General features: G+C 42.5%; 1 protein-coding gene and 1 long non-coding RNA gene across 2 annotated transcripts in view; one reads left to right on the top strand and one right to left on the bottom strand.

Moving 5' to 3' along the window:
• The window catches only part of ADCY2 (adenylate cyclase 2), a 436,690-nt gene extending 427,491 nt beyond the window's left edge, over positions 1 to 9,199 (bottom strand). The window contains exon 1 of the mRNA XM_021675367.2: positions 8,831 to 9,199. Within this exon, the coding sequence (XP_021531042.1) occupies positions 8,831 to 9,040 (210 nt within the window). The 5' untranslated portion in view covers positions 9,041 to 9,199. The remainder of the gene's footprint in view (positions 1 to 8,830) is intronic.
• Positions 9,200 to 10,387: 1,188 nt separating this feature from the next.
• On the top strand, positions 10,388 to 16,152 carry LOC135274762 (uncharacterized). The gene is made up of 3 exons (XR_010342510.1): positions 10,388 to 10,782; positions 11,200 to 11,272; positions 15,430 to 16,152. It is a non-coding gene; the product is annotated as an uncharacterized LOC135274762 (long non-coding RNA).
• The last annotated feature ends 209 nt before the right edge of the window (positions 16,153 to 16,361 follow it).

The raw sequence follows: 16,361 nt of genomic DNA, 5'->3' as shown, positions 1-16,361 counted from the left end.
ACCTTTTATTGGTCCCCTAGGACAAAAGAGTGCCCTGCCTTGAGAGATCCCAGATTCTGAGCTTACTGTCATTCACAAATAGGACTTCTTGAAAAAGTGAAAAAGAAGACATCTGGTGAGATTATACAAGAAGGCATATAAAGACAATATTATAAATAAAAATAAAAAATAAAGCCTATGTAAAACATCAAAAGGAGAACATTATTACCAAAATGAGCATGCAGTTAAATTAGAGAATTTGGATGAAATGCAAAAATTCCTAGAAAAATATCTTATTGAAACTGGCCCAAGAAATAAAATTAGAAATACTAGACAGTCTTACTACTATGAAAGATACTGAAGCAGAAGTTTCAGAATCTCCCTACAAAGAAATCAACAAGCCCATGTGGTTTTCTAAGTAAATCCTATCAACTCTTTCCAATGTAGTGAAAACTTTTTCAGAAAATCAGAAAAGAAGGCATACTTCCAGACTCATTTTATAAGATTAGCCAAAGTTTAATTTTTTAAAAAATGGTAGTTTAACAAATAAATATTCCAAACTCATTTCACCCAAGAACATGTTTGTAAAACTTTTAAATTAAATATTAGCACATCACATTTAGCCTTTTGTAAGGGATATCATGAAAACTGAGTTTATCTCAGGAATATGAAATTTGTTTAACATTGAAAAATCTATAATTATTATTTAGTAAATTAACAGATTTTAAAACAGCCATAAAAAGCAAAATGATGACCAAAATGATTGTCTCACATTTAAACTTTCATAAATTAGAATAAAAAGGAATCTCAAAGGATGTCTACAAAAACATACCACCAAAGGCATCTTAAATAAAGTATGAATTCCTCGTAAAATTCAAAAAAGAGCAATGGTCCCCATAATCAACAATTCTGTCAATATCATTTTAGAGTTCCTAGCCAGTGTAATAAAACAAGAAAAAAAACTAAATGTCTTGGTACTGGAAAAAAGGAAATAAAACTCTCCTTATTTGCCCATAATATGATTTTCTATATGGGACACCTGAAAGTATCTGTAGCCCAGTTACTAGGTAGTAAATAGGATACAGTAGCAAGTTGCCTGGATATAAGATCAATATCCAGAATTCAATTGTATTACTTTACACTAGCAACAAAATAATAGAAATCATTATTTGAAGAACATCATTTACAGTAAGCAATAAACTGCAAAATAAAAGTTTTAATTAAAGAGCAAGAACAGCATATAGAAAATTATAAAACTGTACTGAAGCACCAAATGAATGCAGAGATGATCTGTGATAGGGATAGCAGCATTTAATATCATAAAATATCAATTCTCAGCAATGAATCGATAGATTCAACATGCACTTAAAAAAAATCGCAAAAGGGCTTTCATCTGGAAATTGGTGTAAGTTGATTGTAAACTTTTATGGAGAAACAAAATGTCAAGATTAACCAAGGTATTTTTAAAGGAGTTGAATAATATGGTACTTACCCTGCCCAATATAAATGCTTATTATGGAGCTTTAGTAATTGTGTGTGTGCCTGTGGTATTGAAAGGATAAAAACAAGACAAAACAAAAATTTAGTCAAGGGGGCAGAAGAGTGCATAACCAACCAACCGTATACAGATTTTGATATATGACAGATGTGAAGAAAGTAACTGAAATGGATCAATGGTAATTGATCCTTCTCAAGAGAAAAAATAGGCAAATGGATCTCAATTTCTACAACACACCACACATACGTATCATTTATGTATATGTATCTATACATAATAAAATGAACAAAAAGACAAGAGAATGATAAAACCCAATTTCAATATGAAGTTTACATTTGAGGATAGAAAGTAGAATGGAATGAGTTGAGCATATAGAAAGAAATATGCTATTAGAGATAATCTAGTTTAGAATGGATTCATGAATATTTACTTTACTATAATTGAGCCACATAGAGATCAATGAGGATTATGCCTGAGAATCAAATATTAATCAAATTAATGAAATGAGTAGTTCTATTTTATGCACCTAAAATTCAATTGCAAAGAGCACAGAGGTTGTGCAATTCACTGCAAGTCAATGATGGGAAAGAGTTAGACATTAGGTTGGCCACATGTCTGAACTATGCTAACATTTCTTCATTATCTGTTCTGTTCACATTAACCTGATCTCCTGATTTAAATATTAGCATTAATAACTTTAATTCATTCTAGTAATGGACTAGTCTAAAATTTTATTTATTTTATAATATCCATGTAATAGTAGTAACTTGATATCTTATTTGCTCTTTTTTTCTATATATAGCTAAAAAATAACACAGGACACTAAACACACACACACACACATATACACACAGATAAAACAATTCAGTGTTGGGAGTAAGCACACAGGAATAAAAACCAGTCCCTTTGAGCTCTGGACTGTCTTAGCTGCAATACCCCAGCATCATTATGTCTGACAGATGGCAAAGAACATTGAAATAAATGGGTAGAATTCATAATTCCAAGATCTTGCAGTCAGAGCTCCTGTTACAATAGTGCTGACTTGCCATCTTTTCTACCAGGAACTTTCTAGGGGGTGACGATCTTCGAGACCTGATTTATTCACAAGACTCTCACAGAAAATAATGACCATCTTGAGAAATCTCCAGAATTTCAATCTTTTAAAAGGAAACTATTGTATTATACTTTCTGTCTGTATGTTTCAAATGCAATGAATTATTTACTCCATATATTTTAATTGCCCTATAATTGAACTTTCCTATTTCAAGCACCAAGCTTTTCAGAATTGACTTGGTTTAACTCTGAGATACAATCTGCCTTACACATCTTTATGAGCCACAGTCAGGTCTGTGTTTTCAATCTCTTTGCCTTGGCAGTCGTTCTAGAACTCTGGGCAGAGTCAGAAAACTAGCTGGTAAAGCTGCCCACAATGGTTGTTTGGGTTGAGGTTTTACTCACTGTGTCTATCCCACTCTCACCTGCATCTGGCTCCTGGAGATGGAAGTACAAGCAGAAACAAAAAGAGGGAATCAAAAGAATTATTTCTAACATTGCCAAAACCCATTGGACAAATGTGGTCTTCTCCTAACCCTCTTTTCATCCTCTTCCTTGTGATTTTTTTAATCTCATTCTTATACCAAAAAAGGACTGAAGAATTAGCATAGGCTTAATTTTGTCAAATGGACCAAACCCATGAGCTAACTTAATAATCCTTTTCTGTCCTCCTAAAGGTTTGGAAATAAGGCACGGAGATGTGGAAGAGACTTTCAGATGACGGGAGTCACTCAGGAAGATCCAGAAAGTGAAGAGGGTCAGAGGTGAATGCCCTTAGCTCTTGTGGCCCTTAGATATGATCATGAAAATGATAACAGCTTGCCCTAGAGCAGTAAGGGATCATGTCAACATGCGAGGGGTGAGCCAGTTCAGGGTGGAATGCTATCCAGGGTGATGTCAATCACAGTGCTTCCCCCCCAACCCAGGTGCTCTAAATACTCAATGAAGGAAGAAATAAGTTGGGTTCCATGAGACATTGAGAATTGTCTCAATGTCAACATCAAGTGGCAGGAAGAACCCATATACCACTGGAGTATGTATAATATTCAGCTCGGACTCTCCTGTCACTAACAATTTCTAATGAAATATATCACACACAAAACACCTTCAACACAGGAATATAACAGCTGTAACAGTGTTGTTCCATTTTTAGCAGAATATATGGTTTTAATTTATCAGTAAGAATCATGGCTTAACAGGAATGACTCTTACACCAATGATGCATATGCCAGGACTTCTCAGACAACAAAACAGAGCCACAGGAGAGGCTCCACTTGATGGAGAAGACGCTGGGGGCATTAGGCATAATGAAAATAAATAATGCCAGCAAGTCAGTGAATTAATTGTGAGGAAGCATCTCTACTGAATTCCTATAACTCTAAAAGAGAAAAACATTGAAAAGTAACCCCATTACACAGAATGAAGATTGAGGCTGTTCATATCAGTAAGAAATTTCAGCAAGTTGCTATTTTGCTAAGACCAGAGCTGGGAATTCTAGACCTGCAATGTTCACTAGCAAAATCACCCAGGGAAAGTCAAATGCCCTGTGACCCTGTGATGGTGTTGCAATGCAGTTGCATGACCTTGAAGAAATGAGTTCACCTCTCTGGGTCTCAGTTTTGTCATCTGTAGAATGGGCACCTTTCTGGCTCTAATGCAATGTGACTACAGTATTCTTTCACAGTAACAGTGAAAATGCTACTACAAAGACCTTGGAACAGCTAACAGTTCCTGGAGGCTTACTTTATGCCGGGCATTGGTTTAAGGGCTTTACATGTACTCATTGAGACCGTCAGCTTACAAGGCAGGTATCATGCCATTTTATAAACGAACTAGATTAAACAGTTTTCCCAAGGTCACAGTGGAAATGGACAAAGCCACAATTACCACACAGACAGATGCTCTCAACCACTTCACGCAACTGTCCTTTTAAAATGGGAAAGCAAGGTGCCATGTATATATTTAATCATACATTTCAATATCCAAAGGATGCTTCCAAATCCTTTCTTGCTAGGCCTCTAAATTGTAACCATCTTTCCTGCAGAAAATTACAGTTTTTCCTTGGCTTTTGTTATACCACAAGTAAATTATAACTAAAATGACTTAGTGAATTACTGGTTGTAAATTACAAGCACCTGCAGAGTAACGTTTCCTCCGTGTATAGAAATGCATAAACAGATGTATCTTTAGCTACCTTTACTCCAATACCTAAGAACATGCTCTATTCCCTTCCACCCTCAGAATGATGAAAGTAGAGAAAGCATTCACAGAATTTCCTGCTCCTTAGTGGGGATGTTGGGCACATTTGTCTGCCCTCCCAGCCTTCCACCCTCAAGGAAGGAAGTGATTCTTCCACCTATTGGGGGTACTGAAAGATTGTATGGAATAATAAAGTTGGTTGTCCTCAACAAATGATCGGGTCTGTTAATTTGTTTTAGAAGAATACGATACTTTCTTGATGTACAGATAAAAGAAACTCTCTGATATATCTGCCCTTCAAAAAAATATCTGACGCTGGAAAATTAAATCATAATAAAAAGTACTTCTTTTTTAAATATCTAGCTCATTACATCACCAAAAAAGAAAGAAGGTGGGTCGTATTTGCAGTCACACATATTACCTATTTGTAGTTAATAATAGTGGATACTCTTATTTCAGTATCATACTAAAAAAAATCTACTTTATTTCTGTATCTGACTACTTAAAATTATAGAATACAATTTTTTCATTTATATTGAAATACTGACTATTCCTAATCATAAATTTTAGCCAAAACAAACCTGGCTAGAGCCAGCTGGTATTCTGACAAAATTAAAAAAAAAATGTCAACCTTTCCTAACACTGACAGGCAAATTTTGAAAACAGCTGGCTGATACTGGATATAATAAATGAGAGTATTAAATTCTGAAAAAGAGTTTTCATGCATTCAGTAATAAAAATGAGTTCCAGAAAACAAAGTAGAAAGAGAGAGAGAAAAAAAAGAAAAAAACAAGTGACATGATAAGACTTATGACTTAAAATTTCATTTCACTAGTTCTAAGTTTTCTGATACCAGGGGTCAAGTTTATTTTGTTCACCATGCCCAGCACTATTGCCATTCCTGGCACTTGGTAGGCACTCAAACTGATGGTGAAAAAATTATAAATCAGATTTTTCATTAATACTCTCCATGATAAACAGCAGAACTTATTACTCATATTATTAAGCAGAACATTTAAATTCAAGATATGCCATCAAATGTTCTATTTACTGAGTTTCATGTCTTCAAATAATTCTTCATAAATATGGGATTAAATGTATTTAATAGTTTAAGCAAGATTGAAGTTTCAATTCAAGATTTATGTTTATAATATATAAAAATTTGAGGATTACTTTAATTTTAGGACCAATAAAGTGAAATTATGGATTGACCAAAGGTTGAAATTAAATGAAATCACTTTGTGAACAATGTCAATTAGAGACATACTAAATCAAAACGAAGAAGCTTGCTTTTTTCTTTTTAGTATGTATTCCAAATCATCTTTATAAAGGCAATTACACACAGCAAAAAATCTCTCTGTACTTGCATTATGCTAAGATCATTTTGTAATCCAAATGTTCTAGGAGGCCAGGGATGTGCTTTAAGAAAATTGCCAAACTTCTATAAGAACTGATGAAAGTCTAATGGAAATCAAAATCAGGCAGATTCGGGGGAAAAAAAGGAATCTGTCCAAGAATTTAGGCAGCAAAAAATAGATCTGCTTAGCTCCTGAATTGCATGACAGCCCAGCTATTCAACTAAAGTGCTCCAGCGTGGAAACCTCGGCAGGGCCCCAGGGCAGCCATTCCCACCTCCCGAGGTCGACCTATCTGAAGCCAAGCTCTGCCAGCCAGAGAAATGAACTCATCTCTAATCACATGAACACGGCTCTACCTTAGCACTATTCTATCTTCAAATGTCCCTACTCCAGCAATCCTTGACTATCTGGATGGAGAACATTTTTTGGAAAGCAGAGATGTTGGTTATGGTGCTACCAAAATCAAAATAGAAACAGGCTGGTGGGAGCCCAGAACCATTCCAGTCCCAACTCGGGTCCAGTTTCAGATCACAGGGTACATTTCTCCTAGGCATAGATAGCTCCTTCTGACTTGGTCCTGCAGCTGGTCTCTGCCTGAAGGTGGCTTTTCTACCAGACTGGGTTACCCTCCCTGATTCTGGGACATTTCTGAACAGCTTGTCTCTTTGAAGGGTTCACATAGTAGACATGAGACCATGAATTAGGTACAGCCAAGAACAGGATTCATTTCATTCTCATGCTGTGAGAATTGCCCACTTTGTACTTAAAATGATTCAGCTGAAAGCAAGAGGAGCATGCAAATGACTGATTTATCAAGGAAAAGTAAAGATGCTTGGAAAACATTTTTAAAAGGCTACCACTTCCACAGATGCACCAAGCAAAATGGGACATAAAGAAATTGAATATAGAAACACAAATATAAAGAACAGAGACAATTCAAAGAAGGGTGCTTTAAGCGCAATAATGCTAAATCTGAGTGACCCATTCAAGAATCTCAATGAAGTTTAAGAAATTAGAATTCTCTATCACAGAAAACAAAGTGGTGTGTGCAGGGGAAGCATGAACTTCACACTTGTCTTTAAATATATTAATGCTGCTATAAATAGGTCATCACCTGCTCCTTTCCATTTAGAAGAGAACAAGCCAGAGAAGGTTTGAATTACAGATTTAAGAGAATCACAAGCAGAAATGGCCCAGCAGAGCAGATTTCCAAAGGAAAACTCTGATGTTTCTGTTTTTTCTTGGCAAGTAAAAAACAGTAAGTAGATGTCTTTGGAGATCCTGCTTGCCCATGAGACTGAGCAGAAGTTTCTCCCCAAGTCCGTTTTGTTCCTAAAAGTAGTAAAGAGAGATAAAAATGCCATTCCAGAGAGCATAGAAGGCTGGTTACACGTGAAGAGAGTCAGGGCTGCTCTGGACGCGTATCTAGACTACAGGGATCAAAAGTTACTCTCTGCTCTAGGTTTGATAGTATAAGAGCCAGTGTGTGATCTGTGACTTCATGGCCTCCTACAATCTATTTTCTATTCTTACCTCATTGAACTCAATCAGTAGGCAGCTACCACTGAGTAGTGTGGGGAATTTTTTTTTTTAAAAAAAACATGATGGTAACAATTCTTCCCATGCATAACATCTGAACACCATCTGGCTCCGGATATCCGAAACAAATTGCCAAATACCAAGGACAGCTATTTTATGCGGTGAAATATAAGCAAAATTCACTTCTTTGGTGGTGGACACATATAAATATAGGCACATATTTATATTCTAAGCTCAAAAAATATCAGCCAGTGGAGACATTCCCAGAACAACTACTGACAAAAAAAAAAAAAAACTCACTGGATAATCGATGCCTCGCACCAAATCTGCACATGCATATCACAGGCAGAGCAAAAGTTTGAACCACGCACTCAGAGATCAGTAACAGGAAGTTACCGCCATCTACAGATTTCCCCTCACTGTTCAAGGGAGCAAGCCAAGGATTTCTGCTTGAAAAACATAAACTGGCAAAACTGACATCAGCTGTTGAGCTGCATTATACTCCTAGAGATGAAATCCACTTTAATAGCCTGTCCAAAACCCTAAACGCGTTACTTCTCTAGGAACAGGAAAGCAACCGTCCATCCCAAATGCTTAACTGTAGACTCTGAGATGAAAGATTCACAAGTCAACACTCCATCACTTTCTGTCTATCGGGCTAAAGGGCTAAATGTACACAGATTTAAAGGCAAGATGTATACTTAATTTTTCTTCTTCATTTTCCGTGTCATTAATTACTTTTCCAAGGCTGGCTTTTTGCAGAGTTGAATAATGCCCAATCCAAACTAAAACGCCAGCTCCGGGGCTGTGCCAGTGGAATCGGGCAGGAGACAGTGACTCGCCCAGGAAGCCCGGGGCTGATTCCCGGAGACCCATTCGAGCGCTGTGGGCAGCGGCGCCCGGCAGAAAGCGCAGAGTTTGCCAGCCGATGCGCAAAGATGCACAAAGCACACGCCCTGCCCGTCCACCTGGTGAACACCTCGACAACTTTATTTTGGGAAGAGCCTTCCAAGGAAACTTTTACCTCACCCGCAGCCCTTGCCAGAGCCCACCGGGCCGCGAGCCGGCAGGAGGAGGGGGGAGCCCCAGGCCGAGGGGGAGCCGCGGGCCAGGGGGCAGCCCCGAGCGAGACGCGGCTCGGCGGGCCGGGGTCCTCTCCGGGCAGGGGAAGGCGCGGCGCTGGACCCGCGGGGAGGCCACTCACCAGCCCGAGCGCGAAGAAGACGGCGAGCAGGGCGAGGCAGGCGCCCATGACGATGAGCAGCAGGAAGACGATGAGCGGGTGCTGCTGGCTCATGCAGTAGTAGGACTCGTAGAGCCAGTCCCGGGACCGCGGCAGCCCGTCTCCGCCGCCCGCCGCCTCCTCGGCGCGGTCCCGCAGGTAGCGGCGGCGCCGCATCGCCTCCTGCCACATCGGGGCGGCTAGCAGGGCGCCCGCCGTGCGCGCCCGGCCGGGGCAGCGCCGCTCGCCGCGGCTGCCCGCGTCCCACCGGCGCGCCGCCTGGGCCGGCCCGGCTGCGGGCTCCGGGAGCTGCGCGCTGGGGCCTCCGGCGCGGGCGGAGCTCGGCGCCCCGGGCTGGGCGCGCTGACGCGCGGGCGGGGGGCCGGGCGGCGGCCTCGGGGGCAGCTCCCGGCGCCGCCGCCGCCACAGCCACCGCGCGGGAGGGGGCGGGTTCCACGGGGCCCTCCGCCCGCCGCTCCCCGCCCCGTGCGCCGCCGGCCTCCGCGCAGGGGCGGTGTTGGCCCCCACCCGACGGCCGGGGGCGGGACGACGGGGGGAGTGGCGGGTTGCGGGGCTCGGTCTGTGCCACGGCCCGGTGTCGTCCTCGCCCTCCTCCCTCCCACACTCAGCCACTGGGTCGTCCCCCTCCTCGGCCCTATCCCGAGTGCGGCGTGGGTGGGGTAGGAGGGACAGCCCTCCCCGCTACGGAGTGAGAACGCAGCCCCGGGGTGGAGGGAAGGAGTGCCACCCCCGCCCCCGCCCCCGCCCCACCTGCCTGGGAGCACTGCGAGGCTCCGGAGCTCCCCTCCGCCACCTCAAGGGCAGCAGGCCGCGGGCAGGGACGCTGCCACACTCCCGTTCCCCCAACCCCTTAGTGGGCTGCGGGGGCTGCTCCCACCCTCCTCCACAGTCACAGAGCGCAGCCGGGGTCAGAGGATCCGGGGGTCCCTCCTAAAGTGCGCGTGTCAGGGGACCCAGGAGACACCCCCCTTTTCACTCTCTTGGGGCGCTGGAGGGGACCTACCACCCTTCCCGCCTCCCCACGCTGTGCAGGGGTTTGTCGTCCAGCCCGGTCTCCCCGCCGCGCAGCAGGGTTGGGGGCTCCCCCATCCTCTCCACTTTCGGAGAGGCCAGGGCTCCCTGTGAGGGCGGCCGGGCGCAGAAACGCGGGAGACCCTGGACTGGAGACCCGCGCGCTATCGAAGGAAGCGGCAGCGGCAGCGGCTGCACGCGGAGCCCCCTCGCGGCTTGGGGGAGGGCAGCCTCCCTCGCGCCCCGCACGCTCAGCCACAGGGATGCTTAGGAGGCGCCGGACGGGCCTATCATATTATCACAGGCTCACAGAGGTGCCCCGTGGCTGGTCGTCGTCCTCGCCAGGCCCCTCTGCGGAGCAGGGATGGCGGCAAGGGGCGCTCAGGGAGAGCGGCTGGGCACGGGGGCGGGCGGGTCGGGTCTGGTAGCAGCTCCCTAGCTGTCACCTCGGGGGGCTGCACGCAGGAGGCGCTAGAGACCTGGAAGGAGCCTGTAGGGGCTGATGTCATCAGGGACAGTGTCCCCTCCCGACACGCGTGGGAGCGGAGGCCACTAGCCCTCGCCCTGGAGGCCGAAGGGGGATTCACCGCTGACTTCCAAAGGAATCCTCCCTTCTGGAGGTTTTCTCCTATTCGAGTGTGGTCCGGTCCAACGAGCCCCCAAATCCCAGTTCCTCCCCAAAGCGTCTCCCTACGGAATCCAAAGCACCTGGCCCTCCCTTCTCCTGCCACCAGCGGGCAGCCCAAAGGGCTGTTCCATGCACTTTTTATCTCTTCTAGGAGATGACCAGCTCTCAGGACTCGGCCTTTGTCATCACCTAAGACCTCAGAACCTTCTCGAATGGCCCCACTGCCCCGCCACCCGATCTGTCGTGTCCCCCTCGCGGGCAGAGGGCATGTAAGGTGAGTAGCTGTATTACTGTGAGCACAGGCCCAGGCCAGGCACGGAGGCCCAGGCGGGATCCTCCCAGAGGTTTTCATTTTAGCAACAGCCAGTGCCCACGGGGCCTAACGGTGAGGGTTTGGGAGCTGCACAGCTCACCTGCAGATCTCATAGAGACGGGAGGCAGCCGGGGAGACTGGACTCAGGGCCATGTCTAGGACATCAGGTCCAGCCCCAGCAGGTTCCCTGGTCCCTGGACTTCCCTCCTTCTGGAGACCTGGGAAGAAGGAGTGGGGAAGGAGACAATGGGTGGGAGAGGAGGAGGCGATGGGTGGGAGGGGGTCCCCCTGGAGCCTCCTGTAGGTCCCAAGGCTCACCTTCCACCGCGGGTCACCCTGCCCTAGCAACAGAAAGACATTCTCTTCTCTTCCCTGCAGAGTTTATGGACTGCCGCCCCCACCCTGTCCTGCCTGCCCTCCACTCCAACGCCCTCCTGTGACTGTAACACAGGTAATTTCAACTTCAGACCCTCCCACCAATCCTCACTGGGCTGTATGCTTTGCTATGGACCTGAGGATGTGATTACGATACTCCCAGATTTTAGGTTTTTGAAGGTTCTGAGAGCAAGCTTCAATGACAGACCACACTGATGAGTCCGTGGTATAAATATCCACAGCCCAATCCCCTCCAAGGAAACACGGTTGAGTGGGAAGCTGGACACGGTTTCTATTGTGTTGGTTCTCTCTTCCTCCTGCTGTGTGCTTGGTCTTTCTCGGGTGGGCAGAGTTGCACATTTCCAGTCCTTTCCTGTGCTAGCAACCGACTAATGATTCATCTTCTCTCCAATCCTTGCTTCTTCTCCACCCCTTGTATTGATAAATGTTTGCCTTCACCCACTCAAGAAGGAAAAAAAAGTAAATAATCTGTAATTTAGGTTTATGAAAAAACAGCTGAAAAACTTGTGAGAAAAAGGAAATGCTTAATTACAGTCTCCTTCTTCTGAGTGGGGAAGTGGACCCTTTTGAATATCCAGTATCTATATCATATATATGTTCTCTGTTTGGTAAAGGGAGTCTTAAGACTTTTTAGAAATTTTGTTACAATATAATGGCATGGAGATTATTTTGTTCTTGATCCTTTAGAGCTTTTTAAATTCATTCATCCTTTCATTAACTCACTCAACAAACATTTTGTGCCTACCATGTGCTGAATGATGGAGGCAGGGTGTGGGATGGGGGGGAAGACAGGGACCCTGGGAACCTTGTAATAGTTTCCAATTTACTTTGAAAGGTAGGGCTACAAAAAGTGAAACAGGAACGAAAATCAACATTCCTACCCCTCCTTTTTTCCTAAAGACTACAATTTAAGTCTCATCATCATAGACACAGGACTTAGAAGGAAAATAATATTAAAATCAAGAATATGTCAGGGCTTCTCTAAGGCTTTGCTAGATCTTTGTTTTGTTTCGATGCTTATTTTTATGGGGCCTTCTGTCATTATGTTTAATACAAAAAAAGTGAGACAGTACGATCATTACAGTTGCTGTATTCATGTTTTGGAATCAATTGCACTAATTATGCCTTTTAAAAAGTTCCCCACAACAGTTTCTATTTTAAAAAGAAAAAAAAAAAAGAAAAAAGAAACAAAACAATAACTCACAAGCCATATGAAGTACAATGAAAAATGTCCTTTAGTACAAAGCCAGGAGCATGAAATATGGACTCTTGCAACTAAAGGGACCCCAAGGAGTCCTCTGGTTCATTTTTGTGCCTCAGGGCTGCTACTCCAAGGGTAAGACGTGGAGAACAAGGGGTTCTCCCATATATTTACTCTGTAGCAATTTATTTGTGGTAAAAAGAAATCTACTGGGGAATCTCTAACTGGGCCGGAGGGAGAAAAGATAAAAAGCATCAGGAAGCAGAATTTGTTTTTTCCTGTAACGCTAGAGGGCAGCCGTCTATCCTCGTAACCCCGCAAGCAAAGCTGACTTTCTGGGTCTGTGACTTGTGCAGCTGGTTTAAGGTTCTGCTGTCACCACCCTTCAATTCTTAAAAATGTTTGATCAAAGTGTTCTGCATGTCCATTTTGCCCAGGGCTCTGTATATTGGAGAGCCCATCCTGCTAGCTGGTCACATTAAGCAGCACTCCAGTCTGGGCCTGCAGACAGAGCCTATGGCAGGCCAGTCAAAGGACAAGGCCTCCTCTGCCTGGGAACTCAAGCCACCTATCCCCTCCTAATCTGGTCACCTCCCATGGACTACATACACACTAAGACACACTCAATCGATTATAAATCTAAGCAGTCACGCTGCAGGATAGTTTTATGCATCAGTGGGTTTTGCGTTAAAAATAGCCCATCTTCTAGCTCCTATTTCAAATCCAGTTAGATTAGCTCAGTCAATGACGCTGTCATGTTCCTCTCAACGTCCACAAGGCTCTGATTGATTAAATCAAGGCAGCCCAGCCAACTACACCAAGGACAGAAGCGGACATGTGCCAGCCAACCCAGGGCAGATTGTAGAGCTGAGCACGGTCTTTCCCTGTGTATTCATTTTCCTCTCTGGCAAATACATTACTAAAATTTATATAATAAAGTATGAACGGTATGTCAACAGATTCATTATCACCATGAAATATGCTTTGTGTACCCAGATAACATTTACATTTTTATTGAACCAGAGTCTGGGAATACAGAATTCACCCAACCCAAGCCAGTTTATGGCTCTTAGAAGTCAAATTAACTCTTACAGTTCATTTAAGTACTTCTTTGCGGTTCAGTTTCCAAAGCATCAACAGAATGGTGCTGATCATAACGTTAATATATTCATTTTCTTGTCCATCTAGTGCTGAATGATCCCTACATGTCTTTGAAAGACCCTACTTATTTGGCTTACTTGTAAATTAGGTTTTCAGGGACAATACCGGAATTAATATTTCAAAAAATCATCTGAAAGATCTGATTTGGGGTGAGTTACTGAGATTTTTGGCCCTTAAAATGTGCGAAGATGGTCCTGGTATGTCAGAACAGACCCTTCACAGATGCCCACTGCCATGGCGAAGTTTCTCCTAGTAATCTTTCAAAATCTACTGACATGCTGGAACGCTTTCCATGAGCCCTGAGAGGAGTAAGAGTAGGTTAATGACTAATCGGTTTCCAGGACGTCTACAACCTTGTGAGAGATATCGATTTCTCTGGTCTTGCTCAGAGAATGTGAGCTAAAAAGCAATGACTCATGCCGCCATGGAGACGTGAGCTCAGGATCAGTGGCCTAGAGAGGTGCAAAAGAGTGTCTTATTTAGTAAGCGTAAAGGTATAGGTCAGATACCTCGGATTTTATTTTTATACCTTTGTATAAAAATAAGTGTCCCTTAAAATAGTCATTAAGGAGTGACTTAATGATACTCTAAAATTTAAAAACAATAATGTACATCGAGGGACAAGATATGGCCTCTATGGAACAATGCTGAGATATAGTTCATGAATATTTTCGTCTAATTTCACCTTTCTCATTCAATTCAACAAATGTATGATTTTAAGCCACTTCACACATTTTAATTCATGGGACTTTTTTAAATATGAAAATAAATCAAGTTCAATTCTAGTCTTGTTCCACACTATAGTGTAATAATTGTCAATATCTCAGAATCACTTCCTTAAAATACTGGATTTTGTTCTATCACTGATATCATCTGTCATCCTTGGAGAAGTCACATAAGATCTCCAAGCTTCAGTTGATTTATTTTTAAAGTAAGACAATAAAAAATGGACCAGTTATGCTAATACTCTTTCAAACATGTTTATGATAAAGGGATGGCTTTTAATCAATATTTTTAGATTGAAAGGAAATAAATTGTTTGCATCCAATTAAAAAATATATAAATATAATAAAATTGAACTGTACCAAGAAGGTTGTTGAATTTTGTCTAATTGTTTAATAATAAGTACTATTTCCTTTGATATAAAGCAACAAAAACATGTATTAGTGGTGTGTAATGACGATTAGTAAACACCCACAAATCTTACTTTTATATTAACATGGTCTGTGTTCCCTCACTAAGAGGTAAGTTCTGTCAAAGCAAAGATTTTGTTTCTTTTGTTCATTATGTTCCTATTACCTGACATTTGCAAAAACACATAGTAAGTGCTTAATAAGTATGTGCTAGATGAATAAATGAATAAATCAAGAAAGACACAGACAACTTCATTCTTTTAAAAACTGAGTTCAATTGATGAATAATGGCAATAGATTAAGCAAAATTTCATTTGACAAAAATATTTCCAGGTCTTGAAGAGGTTGCCTTTATATGTTTACCATTATTACTATATTAAACAGTACCCTCCACTATATCTTTAAAATCCTCACAGTGTTTTCACATTTTAAACTGGCAAGATTTTTATGAAAGATTGAACACCTATTGCTACCAATTCCACTTGATCAATAGAGCAAAGGATAACAGTACATATAAGGTGAGATACTAAAGAAATAATCATAAAATAAATCTGTTCTGGAAAGAGATTATCTGGAGAAAATACCATTGAGCTTGGTTTTTTATCAAGAGAAAATGGCACCTGGTACTGTGAGTTCCCAGTAACACATCATGGGCAATATCAGTGAAGTCTCCCAGAATTTATAAAGTGCTAATGTAGAACTTCATCCTCTCTGCAGCTTAACTGTGTTGAGACATTGACCGCAAGGAGGCAGAGGTAGGATGCAGTGTCATGTATCAGCTCCCTGCCTGGGCCCACTGATTGCCAAGTATGAAGACCAGCATAGAGCGTAGTAAGAAGAACTATCTACAAAGAACTTAAACAAATTTACAAGAAAAAGCAAACAACCCCATCAAAAAGTGGGCAAAGGTTTTGAACAATATGAACAGACACTTCTCAAAAGAAGACATTTATGCAGCCAACAAACATGTTTTTAAAAAGCTCATCATCACTGGTCATTAGAGAAATGCAAATCAAAACCACAATGAGATACCATCTCATGCCAGTTAGAATGGTGATCATTAAAAAGTCAGAAAACAACAGATGCTGGAGAGGATGTGGAGAAATAAGAATGCTTTTAAACTATTTGTGGGAGTGTAAATTAGTTCCATTGTGGAAGACAGTGTGGTGATTCCTCAATGATCTAGAACTAGAAAGTTTATTGCAGCACTGTTCACAATAGCAAAGACTTGGTACCAATCCAAGTGCCCCTCAATGATAGACTAGATAAAGAAAATGTGGCACATATACACTATGGAATACTATGCAGCCATCAAAAAGGATGAGTTCATGTCCTTTGCAGGACATGGATGATGCTGGAAACCATCATTCTCAGCAAACTATATAGGAACAGAAAACCAAACATGTTCTCGCTCATAAGTGGGAGTTGAACAATGAGAGCACATGGACACAGGGAGGGGAACATCACACACTTGGGCCTGTCAGGGGTAGGGGCCTAGAGGAGGGATAGCATTAGGAGAAATACCCAATGTAGATCACAGGTTGATAGGAACAGCAAACCACCATGGCATGTGTAACAAATCTGCAAGTTCTGTACATGTACCCCAGAACTTAAACATAATTTAAAAAAATAAATAAATAAGAATAATG

Source organism: Aotus nancymaae, unplaced genomic scaffold (genome assembly GCF_030222135.1).
Source record: "Aotus nancymaae isolate 86718 unplaced genomic scaffold, 86718_ANA_hifiasm-v0.15.2.pri h1tg000014l, whole genome shotgun sequence".
In the NCBI taxonomy this organism is placed as follows: Eukaryota; Metazoa; Chordata; class Mammalia; order Primates; family Aotidae; genus Aotus; species Aotus nancymaae.
This window is presented reverse-complemented; position numbering and strand designations above follow the sequence as displayed.